Source organism: Thalassophryne amazonica, chromosome 20 (genome assembly GCF_902500255.1).
Source record: "Thalassophryne amazonica chromosome 20, fThaAma1.1, whole genome shotgun sequence".
Taxonomy (NCBI): Eukaryota; Metazoa; Chordata; class Actinopteri; order Batrachoidiformes; family Batrachoididae; genus Thalassophryne; species Thalassophryne amazonica.
In genome coordinates this window covers 27,312,676-27,334,643 of record NC_047122.1, presented here as the reverse complement: position 1 = coordinate 27,334,643, position 21,968 = coordinate 27,312,676, and the positions used below count along the sequence as shown (strand labels likewise).

Genomic DNA, 21,968 nt, shown 5'->3' with positions numbered 1-21,968 from the left:
CTCTACTTTTAAGATTAGGCTTAAAACTTTCCTTTTTGCTAAAGCTTATAGTTAGGGCTGGATCAGGTGACCCTGAACCATCCCTTAGTTATGCTGCTATAGACGTAGACTGCTGGGGGGTTCCCATGATGCACTGTTTCTTTCTCTTTTTGCTCTGTATGCACCACTCTGCATTTAATCATTAGTGATCGATCTCTGCTCCCCTCCACAGCATGTCTTTTTCCTGGTTCTCTGCCTCAGCCCCAACCAGTCCCAGCAGAAGACTGCCCCTCCCTGAGCCTGGTTCTGCTGGAGGTTTCTTCCTGTTAAAAGGGAGTTTTTCCTTCCCACTGTAGCCAAGTGCTTGCTCACAGGGGGTCGTTTGACCGTTGGGGTTTTACATAATTATTGTATGGCCTTGCCTTACAATATAAAGCGCCTTGGGGCAACTGTTTGTTGTGATTTGGCGCTATATAAAAAAATTGATTGATTGATTGACTAATTATTAGCACGTCTGCGGAATTACAATCATGAGTACTTTTATGTTGTCTTAATAACTGGGATGTAAAAAAAAAAAAAAAAAGACATGTCCTTTAAGGTTGTACATGAGGCCCCTGGTCCAACAGAAGCATGTGCTGAATCATAAACGATGTCACATAGGCCTGTCAGCAAAATGAACGCCTTTGAATTTAGAGAGCAAATTAAAAATACACTCAGAAATAAATTAACAAAATTATTGAGCAACAACCAAATTCTTTCATACAGTAAAGTAATAAAGTACTACACACAGTTAGTGGAATACTTTGACTTTACAGTAAATCATCACTTTCACAGCCAGTTTTCTTCAGATTGAGTGACAGTGCAAAGAGTGGAGTGAGGGAAGCCATCAAGACACTGTGAAGGAGACTACTGAGGGAAGCCATCAAAACACCCAGTCAACTCTGAATGAGACTAGTGAGGCAACGCACCCAAACAATTCTAACAAGAGTTACAGGTTCCTGTGATTGGAGAAACTGCATTGAGCCACGTTTGTCTGTTGTTTCTCCAGTCACAGCTTCACAGTAGAGCAGAGAAGGATTTTCTTTAAAAAATGTGAAATTCCTGCTAGAATTTGCCACAAGGCACATGGGAGACTCGAGCCTTAAATTTGATCTGTATGTGGCTTCCCTCACTATTCTCTTGTATTCTCATTTTGAAAGCTGCCTCCTCCAGACAGATTTACCATGCATTACCATACTGTTTATATTGCTGAGTGATTGATAGGAATGTTTGTGTAAAAGTGTTGCTGTGAACTTATCAAAGAATTCCAAAAACTGTCGGACTACATTTTTATTTTGTTTTTATTTCCCATTCCTGAAAATAAACATCAACTATGCATCATGTTGATGTTTATTTTCTGCAGTCTGGAAAATAAACAATTACCACCTGACTCATAATTGTCATACTAACCAGAAACTCTTTGGTTTTGGATCAGAATAAGCTGTCAATCACTCTGAGCAGGAGTGTGCAAACAGCGCCCCTTGTCGGCCACACTAAAATGAAGCAACATTCTCCGATTTATGAGGAAATCATGTTTGAACAAAAATATTAACACGAAGGTAGCTGGATCTTTATGCACTGTTTGCTCATTGTTATTTATTTTTCGCACACAAATATTCTAGCATTTCTTTCTTCTCTACGTTCTTTTTGAAGGACAAAATGAAAACTTTCTATTTATCAGATTTTTGGTTTTAATATTTGTTGAACAACTGTTTGTACATTTGTGAAAAGTGAAGCAAAACAATTGTGAGCCTTATTTTCCAGCATTGGACTGAAAATATTTATAAAATGTGTTTATCAAATATAGATATACTGTGATCATTTTGTTTGTGACAGTCATTAAATGTCCCTTTTGTAATATAAAGGTGTTTGTGGGTTCATTGTCATATTAATGTTCCATAGGGGGGAAAATGTGCTTTATGACAGCAGCAAGGCAGCCAAGTGGTGAGAGCACTTGTTTCCTGATCAGAAGGTTCCTGGTTCAAGACCCCCCTCCCCGCCCAAGCATCTGATGCAAAACTTGTGCCAAATCAATATGGAAGAATCTCTGCTGTGGTGACCCCTACTGGAAAAGAGAAGCTAAAACAACTTACTATTTTTGAAACAGCCAGGAACAACAACAAAAATTCCTACGGGTTTTACAGTGTGGGCGATTTAAACGTTTACAAAGTTCGATTTTATTAAAAAATATTCAATTGCGGTGTCACTGACCGAATGGTTCCCCCTAAAAATTGATCCCCCTGCCTTCACTGTGCATGCGTCATTAGCCGCGGTTCACAGAGTATCACCTTGTTTTTGCTTAAAACTGCACTCCAGTCATCTAGCTCAGCAACAGATATCTGAAGCATTTGTATAACAACCATTTCTACATAAATTCAGCATTATTTCATAATAAAAGATGGAGGAAGCAATCAGGGCTCCACAGCTACACGACTTGCTAGCTGATGTGTTCACTGTGCATTGGTCATTTCAAAACGTCACAGTATCGCCTCGTTTCTGCTTAAAAGTGACTAGAATGATTTAAGAGGCTTTACCTTGTCACCTGATGGTTAATAATTCCATTAATCCATTTGATCGCTTTGGGTGAAGAGACTCTCAGATGAGCCGCTGATGTCCGAAATGATGTATGCGCAGTGGAGGCAGGGCGGACGGTTCAGTCTGTATTTTGGGTCAAGGATGAATGCTGCAAAAATGGAAAGTTGATAGGGCTAATATTTTTGGAGAAATTAAGGATATTGTGTAACAACAGCAAATGGAGGTTGATATCACCATTAATCAGTCTCTGGTAACAAGACAAGCTCTGAACAATGGAAATATGTCAACCTTGCCAGTTGTAAAACATGACGTCAACTAAATGTGCCAAATAATAAATACAATTATTCACAAAACTTTCTCATTTTAATTCACTGCACTTTTGGTTAAACTCATTATAGAAACTTTGCATAGTTTATTACCACCCTTGGAAAATGTCAGCTACCTATTTTATAAACACACCCAATCCATGGATCCCCACAGGCAACACGCTAGTTTATAATAGTTTATGAGTTAACAAAAATCCAAAATTGATTTTGGAGTCATCCAAAAGTATTCAGATTATGTTATCGTTTTGTAATCCAGTGGTTTATTATGTTATACTGTCATGTAATTTGTTTTCAGTACTGATCACCAACAGGGAGTGGTAACCATCTTTTTTTTTTTTTTTTTTTTTTTTTTTTTTTTGGACAGCCGTCGTGATTTCGCAGGCTCCTCCCACTCGTAGCTCCTCCCTCTCCTCTCCTTAGAAGCTTCCAGGAGTCTGTTACCGGTTTTTGTCTGTTGCCGGTTTTTGGTTTTTGTATGTTGTCGTGATGATCGGACAGCAGGTTTTAGTGCTCAGTGAGTATCTGAATGCTTTATTCTGTTTTGTTGTACAGACGGTCATAATGAATCCGGTTTTTGACGGTTGGTATTTCAGCCGACCGACGGCACCATGTGCCACTCAGACACTTAGCATGCTAACTAGCTGCGCCATAATGTTGATATGGGAGCTGTTAGCTGGGCTGCTAGGCTAAACTAGCACATCCTCGTCTAAGTGATAATCCGTTAACCACGTTTACGGTTATTAACTTTAGCGGCCAAATGTTGAATTGGGAAAGTTTATTGAAACGCAGAACGTATGGGTTTCGCATTCTGAAATAACATTTGATCGATCAGATGTCTTGTTAGTTTATTATATATTGTGTTCGATGGTTATGTTTGAGAAGTGAGAATACGAAAGAGACCTACAAGTAGTCTATGTGGACAGTTTGTTGAAATTTGATTTTTCACATCCAGACCGTTACCAAAAATTGAACCAGTTGCATTTAGTTCATGATGCTGTGCGAGACAATGATTTTGTCTGTCTCCTCAAACATGGAAACTGGCAGGAACTAGAAAATGCGTACCCTCTCTAACCACAGAACAATGTCAAAAAACTGAACTTTCCATCTCTAAACCCCAGAGTTTTTAAATGTCAGTGGAATTTATAAAACTGGAGGCATCTTAATCCACCTTGACACGCACAAATTTGATCCTTGTACTGACATGCAATCTTGCGTGGCAATTAGTAAACTGTAAAATGTTCAAAATTTCTGGCACGCTTTAATTTCATGCCACTTATTTGTGAGCATTTTTTTTTTAACTAGTTGTGAGCATTGCACATCCTATAGAGGGTTTTCAATCACGTGACCGATTTGCTGTAGGACAGGTGCCGTCTCCATTCTGGATTACAAGGAGGCTGGCGCGTGATAGAAAAATGGAGAGAATGTACAGTTATTAGGAGGCTTTAAATCCTCGAGATAAAGCTGTTTATCATAATAGATGTGTAGCAGTTGGTTCAGTGGATCTGTATCTTATACCAGATAGTGAGTTTAGTGTGGTGGGCTTCAAAAAAATGAGGTGGGCTTCATAGATAATTGGCAAAGCTTCTGGGGAAAACCTGGTCTTGTTAGGAGAGACGGCATCCATCCCACTTTGGATGGAGCAGCTCTCATTTCTAGAAATCTGGCCAATTTTCTTAAATCCTCCAAACCGTGACTATCCAGGGTTGGGACCAGGAAGCAGAGTTGTAGTCTTACACACCTCTCTGCAGCTTCTCTCCCCCTGCCATCCCTCATTACCCCATCCCCGTAGAGACGGTGCCTGCTCCCAGACTACCAATAACCAGCAAAAATCTATTTAAGCATAAAAATTCAAAAAGAAAAAATAATATAGCACCTTCAACTGCACCACAGACTAAAACAGTTAAATGTGGTCTATTAAACATTAGGTCTCTCTCTTCTAAGTCCCTGTTGGTAAATGATATAATAATTGATCAACATATTGATTTATTCTGCCTTACAGAAACCTGGTTACAGCAGGATGAATATGTTAGTTTAAATGAGTCAACACCCCCGAGTCACACTAACTGTCAGAATGCTCGTAGCACGGGCCGGGGCGGAGGATTAGCAGCAATCTTCCATTCCAGCTTATTAATTAATCAAAAACCCAGACAGAGCTTTAATTCATTTGTAAGCTTGTCTCTTAATCTTGTCCATCCAAATTGGAAGTCCCAAAAACCAGTTTTATTTGTTATTATCTATCGTCCACCTGGTCGTTACTGTGAGTTTCTCTGTGAATTTTCAGACCTTTTGTCTGACTTAGTGCTTAGCTCAGATAAGATAATTATAGTGGGCGATTTTAACATCCACACAGATGCTGTGAATGACAGGCTCAACACTGCATTTAATCTATTATTAGACTCTATTGGCTTTGCTCAAAAAGTAAATGAGTCCACCCACCACTTTAATCATATCTTAGATCTTGTTCTGACTTATGGTATGGAAATAGAAGACTTAACAGTATTCCCTGAAAACTCCCTTCTGTCTGATCATTTCTTAATAACATTTACATTTACTCTGATGGACTACCCAGCAGTGGGGAATAAGTTTCATTACACTAGAAGTCTTTCAGAAAGCGCTGTAACTAGGTTTAAGGATATGATTCCTTCTTTATGTTCTCTAATGCCATATACCAACACAGTGCAGAGTAGCTACCTAAACTCTGTAAGGGAGATAGAGTATCTCGTCAATAGTTTTACATCCTCATTGAAGACAACTTTGGATGCTGTAGCTCCTCTGAAAAAGAGAGCTTTAAATCAGAAGTGTCTGACTCCGTGGTATAACTCACAAACTCGTAGCTTAAAGCAGATAACCCGTAAGTTGGAGAGGAAATGGCGTCTCACTAATTTAGAAGATCTTCACTTAGCCTGGAAAAAGAGTCTGTTGCTCTATAAAAAAGCCCTCCGTAAAGCTAGGACATCTTTCTACTCATCACTAATTGAAGAAAATAAGAACAACCCCAGGTTTCTTTTCAGCACTGTAGCCAGGCTGACAAAGAGTCAGAGCTCTATTGAGCTGAGTATTCCATTAACTTTAACTAGTAATGACTTCATGACTTTCTTTGCTAACAAAATTTTAACTATTAGAAAAAAAATTACTCATAACCATCCCAAAGACATATCGTTATCTTTGGCTGCTTTCAGTGATGCCGGTATTTAGTTAGACTCTTTCTCTCCGATTGTTCTGTCTGAGTTATTTTCATTAGTTACTTCATCCAAACCATCAACATGTTTATTAGACCCCATTCCTACCAGGCTGCTCAAGGAAGCCCTACCATTATTTAATGCTCTAATTATAGGCCAATCTCCAACCTTCCTTTTCTCTCAAAAATTCTTGAAAGGGTAGTTGTAAAACAGCTAACTGATCATCTGCAGAGGAATGGTCTATTTGAAGAGTTTCAGTCAGGTTTTAGAATTCATCATAGTACAGAAACAGCATTAGTGAAGGTTACAAATGATCTTCTTATGGCCTCGGACAGTGGACTCATCTCTGTGCTTGTTCTGTTAGACCTCAGTGCTGCTTTTGATACTGTTGACCATAAATTTTATTACAGAGATTAGAGCATGCCATAGGTATTAAAGGCACTGCGCTGCGGTGGTTTGAATCATATTTGTCTAATAGATTACAATTTGTTCATGTAAATGGGGAATCTTCTTCACAGACTAAAGTTAATTATGGAGTTCCACAAGGTTCTGTGCTAGGACCAATTTTATTCACTTTATACATGCTTCCCTTAGGCAGTATTATTAGACGGTATTGCTTAAATTTTCATTGTTACGCAGATGATACCCAGCTTTATCTATCCATGAAGCCAGAGGACACACACCAATTAGCTAAACTGCAGGATTGTCTTACAGACATAAAGACATGGATGACCTCTAATTTCCTGCTTTTAAACTCAGATAAAACTGAAGTTATTGTACTTGGCCCCACAAATCTTAGAAACATGGTGTCTAACCAGATCCTTACTCTGGATGGCATTACCCTGACCTCTAGTAATACTGTGAGAAATCTTGGAGTCATTTTTGATCAGGATATGTCATTCAAAGCGCATATTAAACAAATATGTAGGACTGCTTTTTTGCATTTACGCAATATCTCTAAAATCAGAAAGGTCTTGTCTCAGAGTGATGCTGGAAAACTAATTCATGCATTTATTTCCTCTAGGCTGGACTATTGTAATTCATTATTATCAGGTTGTCCTAAAAGTTCCCTAAAAAGCCTTCACTTAATTCAAAATGCTGCAGCTAGAGTACTGACGGGGACTAGAAGGAGAGAGCATATCTCACCCATATTGGCCTCTCTTCATTGGCTTCCTGTTAATTCTAGAATAGAATTTAAAATTCTTCTTCTTACTTATAAGGTTTTGAATAATCAGGTCCCATCTTATCTTAGGGACCTCGTAGTACCATATCACCCCAATAGAGCGCTTCGCTCTCAGACTGCAGGCTTACTTGTAGTTCCTAGGGTTTGTAAGAGTAGAATGGGAGGCAGAGCCTTCAGCTTTCAGGCTCCTCTCCTGTGGAACCAGCTCCCAATTCAGATCAGGGAGACAGACACCCTCTCTACTTTTAAGATTAGGCTTAAAACTTTCCTTTTTGCTAAAGCTTATAGTTAGGGCTGGATCAGGTGACCCTGAACCATCCCTTAGTTATGCTGCTATAGACGTAGACTGCTGGGGGGTTCCCATGATGCACTGTTTCTTTCTCTTTTTGCTCTGTATGCACCACTCTGCATTTAATCATTAGTGATTGATCTCTGCTCCCCTCCACAGCATGTCTTTTTCCTGGTTCTCTCCCTCAGCCCCAACCAGTCCCAGCAGAAGACTGCCCCTCCCTGAGCCTGGTTCTGCTGGAGGTTTCTTCCTGTTAAAAGGGAGGTTTTCCTTCCCACTGTAGCCAAGTGCTTGCTCACAGGGGGTCATTTTGACCGTTGGGGTTTTACATAATTATTGTATGGCCTTGCCTTACAATATAAAGCTCCTTGGGGCAACTGTTTGTTGTGATTTGGCGCTATATAAAGAAATTGATTGATTGATTGATTGATTAATGTAACGAACTGTCCGACAGTGTCACACTGCGATATTGTGAATTAGGAAGCTGCCGACCAGGTCAGCCTCGCCGGCCTCCTGCAGAGCATCACAGCGGAGCTCTGAAAGTGGAGGTCGTCTTGAATTCCTGAGTGATTTCTCTCACCAGGCGCTAGAAGGGCAGCTTGTGGATCAGCAGCTCGGTGCTCGAGGACCACAATGTAAATAAGCATCCATATTGGAAGCGTTCTTGTGTTATCCTCTGCAGTATTTTTATGTATTGTTATATAATTTTATTGCCAAATAAAATAAAATTCTGGTAACAGTGGATTTCTGTTAGCGGCGGACCTCTCACAGCGCCATGGTGCCGTGAGGCTTCTTCACATCGACGTTGAAACTGCTGCAATTGTTCGCTAAATGCACGAAGTGTATCACAGCGGCCACCACGTTGTAATCCAGAATGGCCATGGGACAAAATGACGTGACCGATACGTCACATGAAAACGCTGTATTCGCTAACACTCCATGTCATTGCGTGCAGGGCCTTGCACAGTTTACAATGGGTGGTGGTTGTAGTGCCCCCATCAGTTCAATTAAGGTATCAGTTTTTGAAGAATGCCATACTGATCATGTCCTCCACATTTAACTGCAAAATAGTAATTGCTTCATGAGCTAGACCACATTTATCGAATTAGGCCACACCCACTCAAATTTGGCAGCCAATAGCAGCAAAACGGAAAGGAAGATCAAAAATCTATTGGATAACTTTTGTGTGGCTTGGTCCAAACATTATGTGTGGTAAATTTTATGTAGATTGAACAAAAATGGTGGGAGTAGTGGGGAAAAAAACAGATTTGCAAACAATTCAAAATGATGGAAAAATGATGGGTGTGGCCTATCCAGATAGATGCAGAAGCACCCAAAGAATCTAAAAAAAAAAAAAAAAATTGTCCGTACAACTTGCGGTTTAGAAGTTATTAGCCAAAATGTAAAAGTGGCTATTATAGTGCACCATGACCACAGTGATGGTAATTTTTAGAATCTTAGTAGCGGTGTTGGTTTCAGACCTACTTGCTGTTTGGTTTTTCTAACCTTTGTGGTTTCTGACATCCAGACATTTTTATGGGAGTAAAAAGAAATCCTAACATTTGCAATAGTCGTAAGTTGTGTCAACATCTAAATTAATTATAAAAGTGAAAAGAAACAGCAGCACTAAATATTGGCTTTTTATCAGCATTTCATTACTTTGTTAAATTTTCTGGGCAGATGAACCTTATGCTCAGATCAGTCAATATTGGAAATAAAAATAATTGATAGTTCATCTGTGCCACATGATAGTTGTACAGGGGGTTGTCTTTATTTTTTTTCCTTTTCGTTTCTTTTCTAAACCTGCAGACCAGAATGTAAAGAGAGAGTCGGGACGCAAAGTCCAGACAGGAAATATCAGCGCCGCCAAGGTGAGTCGCACCCGTCACCCCCAACAGCTTATGACCTCAGACAGGTGCGGCAATGACCCAGTCAGCATTTGGCAGATTCAGGATCCCTGAGGACCTGGAACCTGTATCAATGCACTCAGATTTGAACACTAGGTGATGAGCCGACGTCACTGATGTACACGCACACCTTCTGACACACCTACACACTTTCTCACACACCTTCACACACCTACACACCTTCTCACACACCTTCACACACCTTCAACCGCTTACTCCAAACAGGGGTCGTGGGGGGCTGGAGGCCATCCCAGCAGTCATAGAGCGCGAGGCAGGGTACACCCTGTTGCCGGGCCACAAGCAGACAAACACATTCACACCCACTCCCACAGCTATGGACAATTTAAAGATTCCAGTCCACCTAACCCGCATGTCTTTGGATGTGGGAGGAAACCGGAACACCCAGAGGAAACCCATGCAAACCCAGGGAGAACATGCAAACTCCACACAGAAAGGCCACAGGCGCGAATTGAACCCATGACCTTCTCTCTGTGAGGCAACAGTGCTAACCACTAAGCCACCGTGCTGATGTTCAATGACGCTTTAACCTTAATGGCAATTCAGCACTGGTCATGTGATCATGACACTCGCATTGGCCAAACTGAGATCGGTGATGTCAGGAAAACTGCCACGCTGCCTTTGAGTATTGCTGTTTTAAATATTTCTTGCAGATATGTTTTTTTTTTTTTTTTTTTATCAGTTACTAATGATGTCATTGGCAACTTTCATGACATAAATGTTGACTTTAAAAATTTGAAGTTCATTTAAATAACATAACAAATCCACGACCATTAAAAACTGAGACGCAGAACAATCATGATGCATTAGTTTCCTGTTCAATGCACAGTAGCTATTTACTGATTTTTAACTTCACAGTAAACCAGATATCCTCTGATTTTGTCACCGTTTGTTAGCTTCATCATCTTAAGGAGCAAGAAAATGTCTTGAATTGGTTAAATTGAAAATGAACTGGTTTAAAATACTATTTCGTTGCTTTCTGTGTTTAAACCAGAACTTTAAACAGAGTTAAACTGGTTAAACCTGACACGCATTATTCTCAGTTGTTCAAAACAAACGTAATTGTTTATTTGTTTTAAGGAAAGAACATAATTTGATGGTTTCTTAAAAAAATGTACATTTTTCACTGTTGTAACATTTTCTATAGAGTGTTTCTTTAATGAAAATCTGTGCTTGTTGCCTGTTGACTTCCTGTTCCTCATCTGCAGACCATAGCGGATGTGATCAGGACCTGCCTCGGCCCCCGGGCCATGATGAAGGTGAGATGGTTTCAGGGTCCAATCACAGGACAGACGTGCACTTCTTCACACGCTTTACTAAAACTGTCCCTGTACAGATGCTGCTCGACCCCACAGGCGGAATCGTGATGACCAATGATGGAAACGCCATCCTAAGAGAGGTGAGAACACATTAGATTAAATCATCAAACTTGTGTGTAGTTTTGACATCTTTGAAAGAAACAAGATAATGTGAATTGACTGTGTGACTGATCAGTGAAACCACCTGTCCCCTGTGAAGCTGAGGTGTTGATGTGCTATTTCTATGGTAACAGATCCAGGTCCACCATCCTGCTGCCAAGTCCATGATAGAGATCAGCCGCACACAGGATGAAGAGGTGGGCGACGGGACGACATCGGTCATCATCCTGGGTGAGGCCGGCTGGCACCCTGTCACAAAGAACTGATCTGGATCTGATGTCACGTCAGACATAAAGTGTCCCAGCGGTTTTTGCACCGACAGGAATTAAGTGATCTGAGATGATATAATTTCTACATTTTATTCTTGTGGGGGGCTCTTTGGGTAATCTTGATCAATGGACATTTTTTGACCCACATACGACACAATAAACAGTAAATGATTTGAAAAACTGTTTTTGATAACCTGCTGAAATATTTCTGCGTGACTGGAATCTGGTTTTGTGAGATCACAAACCGAAGCTGACACAGCGTCTTTCTGTCCAGCCGGTGAGATGCTGTCTGTGGCCGAACAGTTTCTGGAGCAGCAGATGCACCCGAGTGTTATAATCAGCGCCTACCGACAGGCTCTGGAGGACATGCTGGACGCGCTGAAGGAGATAAGGTGAGGACGTGGTAGCAAAACCTGCAGTTTGCTTCCACAGGCCAAAGATTCAGATTTGGTGCAGATCTCACTCTAGTGGATTCCTCGTGCTGAGGCCTTCGTGGCTCTGGTAAGACTGAGTGACAGTGCCGATACTTTTGGTGGCCCTGTAGGGGGAAGCTGGGATCAAACTCAACCAGATATTGTAGGCGTATGTTTCTTCATCTTGCAGAGGCTCATTTGTATCTTATCTTGTTTTATCATCGACTTTTCTTGTAGCATGCCAGTGGACACGGCAGATCGTTCCATGATGCTGAAGATCATCCACTCGGCCATCAACACCAAAGCTCTGAGCCGCTGGTCCCAGCTGGCCTGCAGCATCGCCTTGGACGCCGTGCGCACCGTAGAGCGTGAGGAGAGCGGACATCGAGAGATCGACATCAAGAATTATGCCAAGGTGGAAAAGGTACGACTGTAACTGCAGCTCACATTCATACCGATGAGGAAACTAAACTGCTTCCCCAAAATAATTTAATTTAAACCAAGAACAATGGAACACCGTGAACGTGGTGTGCTCGCTGTAAACTCAAAGTGCAAAAATTAAATTTTATTATTTTATTTTTAAGGTTCCCGGCGGGATCATTGAGGACTCATGCGTACTGAGCGGTGTGATGGTGAACAAAGACGTGACTCACCCGAGGATGAGACGTATGATCAAAGACCCTCGGATCGTCCTGCTGGACTGTTCGCTGGAGTACAAGAAGGGAGAGAGTCAGGTGACTGCACACCGGATGACATCATCACAGCGCATTTGTTACGCTCAGTTATTGCCTCTAAAAAGGTGGATTTTATTATGAATCACTGCTAACGAATTAGTTAAGCAAATTGGATACAAATTGTTCTCCATTTAAAAATGTTAATTTTACTATTATTATTCATCTTTGGCCAGCAGCCATCCATCCACATTAATTTATGGGTCTTCAAAGTAAATAATGTTTGGAAAGCAGAAGGGCACAGGAGCCGTATTTGTATAGTTAAATCAGTGAAGAAGAAACTTTTAAAAGTATGACAGTTTCAACTTTTCTGGAGCAGGTTGTCCTCAAGCAGTGAGAGAAACCAGTGTTGAACATGGATCAGAAACTAGTGTGTCCTCTTGAATGTTTTATTTTAGTCACGCACAAAAAAGTTTCTGTAGCAGTGGGACAGTAAAGGCACGCCCACTTTCAAATGAATGCTTTTAATTTTTTTTTTTTTTTTTTTTTGTGATTGTGTGTCTTTCCGCACACACAGACGGACATCGAGATCAGTAAGGAGGAGGACTTTGCCAGAATCCTGCACATGGAGGAGGAGTACATCCAGCAGATCTGTGAAGACATCATTCGCCTCAAACCAGACCTGGTCTTCACTGAGAAGGGAATCTCAGGTACTGACAACTAGTGATATTTAAAATCTGTATCCACCTGGGATACAAGTCACCATTGGAACCAGCAACTTGGTCATGAACCTTTGGAGGTTGGAACCTCCAGGAGAACTGGATTATATGTGATGCTGTTTAGTCCCTGTAGGAGTGACATTTGGCAGGTCAACAGTTGAAATTTGAACCCTTTGCATTATTTATTTATTTATTTAATATTTTGTAGGTTAGGGCCACCATCCAAAAACAGGTGACATCGTGTGGTTCTGAGGTTTATGTGTTTGTTTGGTCTATCAGATCTGGCTCAGCACTACTTGGTGAAGGCAAACATTACTGCCATCCGCCGCATCAGGAAGACTGACAACAACCGCATTGCCAGGTAATAGTGGAATATATTTCCCAACATACTTTGCTGGCTCACTTTGAATGCTGTGAATGTCTACACTTGTGTTTGTTGTAGTTGCCTTCAGGTGATGTTGGAAATGTCAGCACTCAGAGATTTGTCTCTCTCAGGGCGTGCGGTGCTCGGATCGTCAGTCGCACTGACGAACTGCGTGAGGAAGACGTGGGTACAGGGGCGGGGCTGTTTGAGGTCAAGAAGATTGGTGACGAGTATTTCACCTTCATCACGGAGTGCAAGGACCCCAAAGCCTGCAGCATCCTGCTGAGGGGAGCTAGCAAGGAGATTCTCGCTGTGAGAGCGACTGATTCCCATCACATCCTGAATATTGATTGATTAACTGTTGATCATTTGATCAGGTCCTGACTGTGAGGCGTTCACTGGCGTGTTGTTGTTGTTCAGGAAGTGGAGCGGAACCTTCAGGATGCCATGCAAGTGTGTCGTAACGTGCTGCTGGATCCCTTCCTGCTGCCAGGGGGCGGTGCTGTTGAGATGGCGGTGTCGAAGCGTTTGATGGAACGTTCCCGTGCCCTGACAGGGATCGAACAGTGGCCGTACCGCGCTGTTGCCCAGGCGCTGGAGGTTATTCCCCGAACCCTGATACAAAACTGTGGCGCCTCCACCATCAGAGTGCTGACTTCACTGAGGGTAAAAAAAACAAACACACTATTTCACCCATTAGTTTTACTTTAATCTTTGCTGATCTCAGGTCAGTTTATGCTTGGTGCACATGACAAGATGATTATGACAATTTTTGACCTGATCTTCTCCTTCCGACAATCTTAAGGAAGCCCCAACTATGGTGATGGCTCAAACGATAATCTTATCAGATATTCCTGCTGTGTGTGGTGTGTTAAGAGTGCTGTCGTGTACTCGGAAAGATGTCGGGGCCGCTCAGACCTCAAATCGTGAATATTCACCATGTTGGATTGTCTTGACCTGGTATCCCAGCATGCGGGGTGTGCCCCGAGCACAAACAAGTACACAGCCTGTTAAATGAGACATGTAGCCAATCAGAAAGTGAGGTGATGGAAGCACGGAGGGGAATTACTACAAAGTCACGTTTGATATCAGAGGAACCTATTCATCTACTACCTATTCATCTACATCTGGAGACAAGAAGGATATAACTCAAAGGATTGCTGATCATGGAAAAGTAGAACTGAGAACATTTAAATACACAGACCACAATGTACTGGACTTGGAGCACGATATAGACCCAGACAATAATTCTTCTCAAATATCAATGACAGTTGTTGCTATTATACAGATGAACAGTTAATCGGATCATTAAAACGGATAACAAATTATCAATAATCCATTTCAACAGCAGAAGTCTATATGCAAACTTTAACAACATTAAAGAATATTTAAGTCAGTTTAAAAAAATATTTAACATAATTGCTATATCAGAAACATGGATCAATGAAGATAAAGGAATGGATTTTGAACTGGATGGATATGAATTTAATTGTGTAAACAGAAAGAATAAGAGTGGAGGAGGAGTGGCTGTGTATGTGGATAAGAACATGGATTATAAAATAGTAGACAATATGACAACTGTGATTGATAACTTATTAGAATGTATAACTATTGAAATATGTGAAGAAAAAAGCAAAAATGTATTAGTCAGCTGTATATATAGAGCACCAGGATCTAGTATTGAAACATTCACTGACTGTATGGGAAAAATGTTCTCAAAAACTAATCAAAAAACTGTGTTCATTTGTGGTGACTTAAATATTGATCTGCTCAATCCAAATAAGCATAAAATAACAGATGAATTTATCAGTATAATGTACAGTATGAGTTTATATCCAAAATCACCAGGCCAAGCAGAATTACATCCCATAGTGCCACCTTAATTGATAATATATTCAGCAATGATATTGAGAATAACACTGTGAGTGGATTATTAATCAATGACATTAGTGATCATCTACCAGTTTTCATCGTTTATAATAGAAACCATCGGCGGAATCAGCCAGAGGAGAAAATAAAATACAGGCGAGTGCGGACAGAGGAAAACATGAACACACTAAAGAAGGATTTACAGGAGCAAAACTGGGAAAAGGTATACAGTGAAAGTGATGTTGATAGTGCATATGAAACTTTTTTACAAATATTTACATCATTATATGATAAAAATTGTCCAATTAAACAAGACTACAGAAAACAAAAATCCAAGCTCGACCATGGATGACGAAAGGGTTACGAAATGCATGTAATAAGAAAAATACACTGTATAGAGAATTCATAAAACTAAAGACTAAAGAGGCAGAAAATAGATATAAGAAATACAAAAATAGATTAACTAATATTATACGGGTATGTAGGAAGGAATATTATAGTAACATATTATATAATAACAAAAACAATATTAAAGGAATATGGGATATATTAAATAGCATTATCAAAAATGGTAATAAAAAACAGAGTTACCCTCAGTATTTCATTGATAATAATGTCAAGAAGGAAAATAAGGATGAGGTAGTCAACGGTTTTAATAATTTTTTTGTAAATATTGGACCAAGCTTGGCAGAAAAATTCCCGATTCCCAACCTGAGGATTGGGATAATAATCTCATAGAAAGAAATCCCTGTTCAATGTTCCTCACAGCAGTGGATGGAAATGAAATTATAGACATTGTGAATAATTGTAAATATAAAACATCTACCGATTTAAATGAAATTGATATGGTGGTGGTAAAACAGGTCATTGAATGGATTGTAGAACCATTAACATACATCTGTAACTTATCATTTCAAACCGGTAAATTTCCCAATCAAATGAAAATAGCTAAGGTTGTGCCGCTGTATAAGACTGGGGATAGACACCACTTCACAAATTATAGACCTGTTTCTTTGCTTCCACAATTTTCCAAATTATTAGAAAAGTTATTCAATAATAGATTAGACAAATTCATAAATAAACATAAATTACTTACTGATAGTCAATATGGATTCAGAGCACATAGTTCAACATCACTTGCATTAATAGAATCAGTTGAGGAGATTACAAACGCCATAGACCACAAATTACATTCAGTTGGAATATTTATAGATCTTAAAAAGGCTTTTGATACAATTAATCATGACATATTAATCAATAAACTTGAACAGTATGGGATTAGGGGGTTGGTGTTGCACTGGGTGAGAAGCTACTTAAGTAACAGAAAACAGTTTGTGAAGTTGGGGGAATATACATCATCATGCTTGGACAATGCTTGTGGCGTCCCACAGGGGTCAGTATTGGGTCCAAAACTGTTTCTAATTTATATAAATGATATTGTCAATGTTTCCAAAATATTAAAATTAGTATTATTTGCAGATGACACAAGCATTTTTTGTTCAGGGGGGGATTTGCAGGAGTTACTGAGGAGGATCAGTATGGAAATGGGAAATTGAAATATGGTTTGACAGAAATAAATTATCATTAAACTTAAGTAAAACAAAATACATGTTATTTGGCTATTGTAATACAGATATACAGGTTCAGTTACAAGTCGAGGGGGTAGATATTGAAAGGGTACATGAAAATAAGTTTCTGGGGGTGATAATAGATGATAAGATAAACTGGAAGACTCATATAAAACATATACAAAGTAAACTGTCAAGAAGCATTTCAGTTCTAAACAAAGCGAAACATATTCTGGACCACAACTCACTCCGCATTCTTTACTGCTCACTGGTTTTACCATATTTACAGTACTGTGCAGAGGTATGGGGTAATACTTATAAAGGTACAACACAATCACTGTCAGTAATGCAGAAAAGAGCTATAAGAATTATTCATAATACTGGCTATAGAGATCATACAAATCCACTATTTTTACAATCCAAATTCTTAAAATTCACAGACTTGGTTCATTTTCAAACAGTACAAATTGTGTATAAAGCAATAAACAATTTACTTCCAGCAAATATTAAAAATATGTTTTTAACAGATCAGGGGATTACAGTCTGAGGGGGAAATTTAATTTAAAGCATCAGTGGGCATGAACAACATTAAAAGGTTTCTGTATTTCTGTCTGTGGGGTGAGGATGTGGAACAGATTGGGAGTGGGGCTCAAGCAATGTCCAAGCATGAACCAGTTCAAACAGCGGTACAAAAATATGTTTTTTTCTGGGTATAGGGAGGAGGAAGGGTAATGAGGGTTAGGGTGTTTTTGTTGTTTGCTTCGGCTTGTAAATATATAGTATTTTGTATGTAAGTAGGTATGTGTAGGTGTATATTTATGTTTGTGTATATATATGTGTATATATGTATATGTGTATATATGTGTATGTTGATGTGTATATGTATGTGTGTGTATATATATGTATATATATATATATATATATATTGATATCGGTTTAGGTGTGTAGGAATTTATGTGTATATGTGGCAAAGGGTATTACTGGTTGTGGGGAAGAAGGGGTAGGGATAAATAAGCTGATGCTTCACCCTACCCCTTTTCGGACATGTTGGGTACACAGTAGGAACTTTTTTGTTGTTGTCTTTACTGATCTATCTTGTAATTGTTGTTGTATCAAATGTTCGAAATAAACAGTTTTCATTCATTCATTCATTCATTCATATCGAGAGGTTTTGCGAGATTTCCCGTCTGACGTGGGAATGTCGTGAATGAAATTGTTCACTCACGACATTTTTTTTTTTTTTTTTTTTTTTTTTTTTTTTTTTCTTCCTGAGGTTGACATTCTTGTTCACTTTTTCCCCTCTGTCTGAGGTACGGATAGTGGGACAACTACTGAAGACAGGGTGACAGACTGCACACTGTCAGTCTGCTTTTGAAATGGACATTGCCACGGGAACAGTACCCACTGATGACATAAGGACTGCTGGGCGACCTCTGTCTGTGGCATAACTGCCTGCATGGACTTATCAAATACATATTTTGTTATTATGCCATGTTGTATTGAATTCCTGTTTTCTTTTTCTTCACCGTTATAAAGCTTTGTAACTGGTAGAATGGCCTAAGCAGTGGGTCGCCCTTCTGAGTCTGGTCTGCTTGAGGTTTCTTCCTCAGTATCATCAGAGGGAGGTTTTCCTTACCACTGTCACCCGCGTGTTTGCTCTAGGTGTTGGTAAAGCTAGACCTTGTTTGTGTGAAGCGCATTGAGGCAGCTTTGTTGTGATTTGGCTCTATGTAAATTAAATAAATTGAAATTGAGTTGTTCATGTGTGGTGTGTTGTCTTTAGCATGTGGCTGCACACCACACACTGTATGACCAAAACTGTTGTATATGATTTATTTATTTTGTGCCATGTGTGGGTCTTTTGGGTATAAAATCTACTGACAATTTTAAAATCCTGCCATGTGAACCAGGTGTTAGGGTCATGTGAGGTCTGTGGTCATGTCCTCAGCCTGATCTGTCTGTGGGGACTTCGCCAGGTAGTAAAGTTGGTGACAGTGTTGTCCTGACTGAGCATAAATAAGTGCTGGTTTTAAACTTTTAGTTACTAACTGCTCTTTGCTTTTTTTTTTTTTTTTTTTTTTAAACATCTAAAACAGGAAGTTGCTGCTGATTCTGGATCAGGTTCTGAGGATTTTGTTTTTGTGTCTTTAGGCCAAACACACTCAGGACAACAGTGTGAACTGGGGGGTGGATGGTGAGACGGGGGCTCTGTCCGACATGTCTGTTCTGGGAATCTGGGAGCCGATGGCTGTCAAAGCTCAGTCCTACAAAACTGCTGTGGAGGTGAGTTTCAGTTTAACGCAATTCTGGAGTCACTCTGAATTTTCTGCTGGTTTATTCGTTCTTCGGGATTTGAGTACTTTATGTAATGTCTGAAATTATGCACTGAAAAATATGTACAGAACATTTTTTGTCAAAATACTCCACGATGTTTACATAAAATATCACATAACGTGAAACAAGTCCACTTCAGTTTCAAAACATGCAAGTTTTAGTTCAGTGGATGAAATTAGTTTTAATTATTAATAGCAGTGTTTAAATATTCTTAGTACAACCACAAATCAGAAAACATGACAGCATGGAGGGGAAAAACAATGATTCTTAAATTTACTTTGATCCAATTTGAGATGAGGGCAATTTAGGGCAAGTAATGAGGTTTACCAAAAATAAAAACATTATTTCAAATGGGTTACTGTAATCATGATTTGGTGAAAAGGCAGTGGCTTTTCATTGATATTGCCTTTTCACCAAATCACGATTACACCACCTCTAACCAAATCATGTGTGAATTATGCAAACATTTAAAACAATGTTCAGCAAAGAAAGATGGGAAGGGATTTGCATATTTCCCCATCTGCAGTGTGTAACATCATTTAATGATTCAAAACCACATTCTGCACACATTACAAAGAGATGGCTGCAGAAGAAGAGGGTACAGAAGAGGGACTGGCCTGCCTGCAGTCATGACCGGTCCCCATTAGGGAGTGGGCAGAACATTTTTAAATGAAAAATATAACAGTGATGACCCATATTGTTGGACACCTTAAGATGTGTTTGCAGGAAGAATGAGACAAAACACACGACATGCTTCATCACTTGGTATCCTCAATGTCAAAACATCTTAAGTGTTCTGAAAAGGAATGGCAAATAGAAAGTGGTAAATGCTTTAACATTGCAACTTTTTGATTTGTAGTTGTACTTTTAACCTCTTTCTGATAGAAATTATTTTCTCTAAATAAATATTGTGCAACCATATGGAAGAAACATATGTAAATAACAGATTATGTGAATACCTGGAATTAAGGTTCCCCTTCAGCCCATCTGTGAGCAGTTTGTCTATAGACAACCACAGAAAATACTATGTGATCCATCCCATATCCTCCATCAGGAGTATGAACTTTACCATTTGGGAGATGATACAGAGCCCCCAGGTGCAAACTGAACAGATACAAGAACTCTTTTATTCCTACCTCAATCAGACTCATAAGGTGTGTACTTTAATTCATCTCTTTTAATCTGGTTTTTATGTTTTATGCTGTTTTAATTGTAAATTATATTATGGGAAATGTGCAATATGCTGATGAATGTTCCATAGGCATGCAAGCAGTTTACTGTTTTGTTGTATTTATTGATTTTTGAGACAGAAATGTTTGCAGAGCACTTGGAAGTCCACGACAAATTTCCATTTGGGGACAATAAAGTATATTGTATCATAGACATTATTTTCTCTAAATAAATATTGTGCAACCATAAGGAAGAAACATACATAAATCGCAGATTATGTGGATACCTGTAATTAAAGTTGACAGTTGTTTTCGGATGGAGTATTTAAAGATTGCAGTGATTATCCATAAAGATTTTCTGCCAGCTGTTTGAGCTGTATGTGAGGGGAAAAAACCTCAAGTGCTGTTAAATTTCATGATGTTTGCACGCCAGGAGTTAGATAACTAGTGCTTGTTTGTTGTTGGTGGTGGTGGGTTTTTTTTTTTTCTTTTCAGTTATTGTTGAGAATGTATGTAATCAGTGAAACCTGATCACATTTATCACAGATAATAAAATTAATTTAAAATTTGTCATTGTGGGGCAATTTCAGACAAACTCAAGTTTTTTTGTTTTTTTTTTAAATCTGCTGCATCACTGGGGCATTGAAGTGTAAAATAAATTTACACTAAATGTACACCACCTGATTGGTCCTTTTGTTGTTTTTTTTGTTTGTTTGTTTTAGTTAAAGCAACTTTAGCCCTCAGTCCCTAATTTTTATTTTTTTAATCCACTGTCTCTGTCTTGTGTCTCTTAGACAGCTGTCTTGTTGCTGCGCATCGACGACATCGTTTCGGGCCACAAGAAGAAAGACACAAGTGACTCTGTGGGTGGACACGGACCAGAGTAGCAACGATCCAGACATGACAGCACTTCCTGTATGGACTGTCAGCAAAGCTTCAACAAATAAAATGTTGCAAATGTCTTCTTTCTCTCTCTCGATGTTCTGATACAAAATAATCCTCATTAGTTTGTTTAAAGCCACTTTTATTTTTGTTTGGTCAGATGTTTTTCACTAAGTTATTTCATCAAAATAAAATCGGATTTGGCTTCAGATAAGAGTTTACAATATCTTTCCGTTTTCACTCATCTGTGCGGGTCGTCCCCTCCTCCTTTACTCTTCCTTGACTCTCTCTCTTTCATCATGTTCTTCTTGTCTCATGTCCAAACCCCCTCAGACATCTTTCACTCAGAAACAGTGAAATATTGATGTGGACTCTGGCAAGTTTGTGGACCAGTTCTGCTAATTTTATTCTTCATCTGATTCATTTGTCATTCTGTCAGTCTTGAACTCCACACATTCATCAGCTTCCTCCTCTAGCTCTCTCTTCACTGACCATATCTCAGCCCATCATCGCTCTTGACCTTTTGACTTTTGTACTCGTACTTTGGGACTCTGGGACTTTGTATCTGCCACTGGCAATTTCATGGCAATTTCTATGCCCAAAAGGGTATATGCATTCTGGAATCAACTCAATTTTTTAGGAGGAATTTCTTGAAACTTGGTACAAAATTTGCATATTGTTATATCATTGGTGTTCAGCCCATTTTACCAGGTATGGCACTTGATTAACAAATCTAGACTCCATCAGTTTCATGAATGGGTGCCTGCATTCTGAAATTAATTCTCACATTTTTAGGAGGAATTTTGCACACGTTCTAATTGTAGGTTGGTAATACAT

At 39.3% G+C, this 21,968-nt stretch overlaps 1 protein-coding gene across 1 annotated transcript; it reads left to right on the top strand.

Moving 5' to 3' along the window:
- Positions 1-3,260: 3,260 nt before the first annotated feature.
- Positions 3,261-21,211, top strand: cct3 (chaperonin containing TCP1, subunit 3 (gamma)). Its single transcript, XM_034160858.1, has 14 exons — positions 3,261-3,393; positions 9,340-9,401; positions 10,664-10,714; positions 10,792-10,854; positions 11,008-11,104; positions 11,417-11,534; positions 11,793-11,979; positions 12,140-12,289; positions 12,804-12,936; positions 13,225-13,306; positions 13,441-13,621; positions 13,730-13,975; positions 18,898-19,029; positions 21,044-21,211. The coding sequence occupies exons 1-14, from the start codon at positions 3,366-3,368 to the stop codon at positions 21,134-21,136; spliced, it is 1,623 nt and encodes a 540-aa protein (XP_034016749.1). The 5' UTR covers positions 3,261-3,365; the 3' UTR covers positions 21,137-21,211.
- The last annotated feature ends 757 nt before the right edge of the window (positions 21,212-21,968 follow it).